The sequence below is a fragment of the Arachis ipaensis genome, chromosome B07 (assembly GCF_000816755.2).
Source record: "Arachis ipaensis cultivar K30076 chromosome B07, Araip1.1, whole genome shotgun sequence".
Lineage (NCBI taxonomy): Eukaryota > Viridiplantae > Streptophyta > Magnoliopsida > Fabales > Fabaceae > Arachis > Arachis ipaensis.
Genome location: NC_029791.2, coordinates 114,940,797 through 114,942,334, shown reverse-complemented (window position 1 = coordinate 114,942,334; position 1,538 = coordinate 114,940,797). Strand labels below are relative to the sequence as shown.

General features: G+C 30.4%; 1 protein-coding gene across 3 annotated transcripts in view; it reads right to left on the bottom strand.

Moving 5' to 3' along the window:
* LOC107608252 (probable trehalose-phosphate phosphatase C) overlaps positions 1–1,251 on the bottom strand; it is a 9,757-nt gene extending 8,506 nt beyond the window's left edge. Inside the window, exon 1 of one of the 3 annotated variants that reach the window (XM_021106303.1) lies at positions 981–1,251. In XM_021106303.1, the coding sequence (XP_020961962.1) occupies positions 981–1,236 (256 nt within the window). In that variant the 5' untranslated portion in view covers positions 1,237–1,251. The remainder of the gene's footprint in view (positions 1–980) is intronic. The other 2 variants (XM_016310098.2, XM_021106304.1) reach the window with 2 other exon arrangements.

Genomic DNA, 1,538 nt, shown 5'->3' with positions numbered 1-1,538 from the left:
TCAGGTATCTATTTTGTAAGTTTTGAGAATTTTTATAATGATATAAAATATTTTAAATTAAATTTTTGTCATTTTATTTTTGAAATAAAAATACACCTCAGTTCTATTATTAGATGGAAGAATTTTTTTTTGTTTGCTTCAGGGTATTTATCAGGCTAGAAATCCAATGACTAACCCCTTAAATACTACAAAAACATATAAAATGGACGACCTTCCCAAACAAGTTCTATTTCCATCCTCCAGATTAAGAATTTGTTAAATATAGATGGAATAATTTGTTAAATATATAGTTTAAGAAGCATTTTAAGTATAATAGAGCCAACCATTATCTTGTGATGTGTTAGATATATAATTCAGAAGAGCCCACCAACCTAATAAAAGCCCAAGGAGAAGCCCGCGGTGGCGTGGTCAAAATCAAAGTGAAACACGCGCTGACCACCGAGAAGCTAGCGCGTGGGGTAAAAGGTCAGAGTGGTTAGTTGTTTCGGTAAATAGGGAAAAGAAAAAAAACTAATTCCAACTGCTTTTCTCGTTTCTCGCAACTACCTTTTATATTTTTTTTTTCTTTTTTTTGTGTTTCTTTTTCCCATAAACCCAAAAAACCATGATTATTATTAATGGAATTAAAAAATAAAATAAAATGAAAACAATAATAGAGAAAGCATGTGAAGGAGTAGAATGAAATCAATAATAACAATGAGAGACGTGACTGAGAGGGAATCAAAACCAACAACAACAAATAAATAAATAAATAAATAAACACCGATGAAGAGGAAGAAACCAGATTCGAGATATGAATATGATCCCACCGACAAATTATTGGAAAAATAAAATAAAATAGAATGGAATCTTAGCTAATGACACGCAATGAAGTGAAAACAAATAGTAATTTAGCTGGAATTAGAACAATTAATGGCATTGCAAAATTCATTGATTAACATAATAATGAGAAAACAAAAGAGAAGAATAACGTGACTTACCGAGATAAATTGTGATGAAATGAAAATTAATCAGGTGTTGGAGAAAACCCTGGCTTTTGCGGTTGAAGGCAGAAAAGGAGAAAACGTTGATATAACGAAAGAGACAAGGAGAATTGAAGAGGAGAAAGGGGAGGGAATAGAGAAGAAGAAGGGGTTTATTTATAGAAGTTGAAGAAGAAAGAGGAGAAGAGGGTTTAGAAGATTTTGGGGTTTGGGTGAATGCCAAGTGCCATTGGTGGGCCCACCCACTTTTCATTTTTGCATGCTATTATTTATTTTTCTTTTTTTGGGGATATTCTACTATATTCCGTGACTATCAAAGAAAATATAATATTTGTTACTCTTAATTGATTTTTCTATGTTGCTGGCTTTTACTTTTTTTAGTCTATGCATTTCATATCTGTTATTGTTTTAGTCAAACTCCAAAAATTATATTTCATTAAAATAAGGAAAATAGAATTTTAATAAGGGTAATTATGAAATTATGTTACAATGTATTAGTGATCTAGTTTTTTAATAATGTTCCTGTTAAATATAAATATTATGGAACACAAAGAA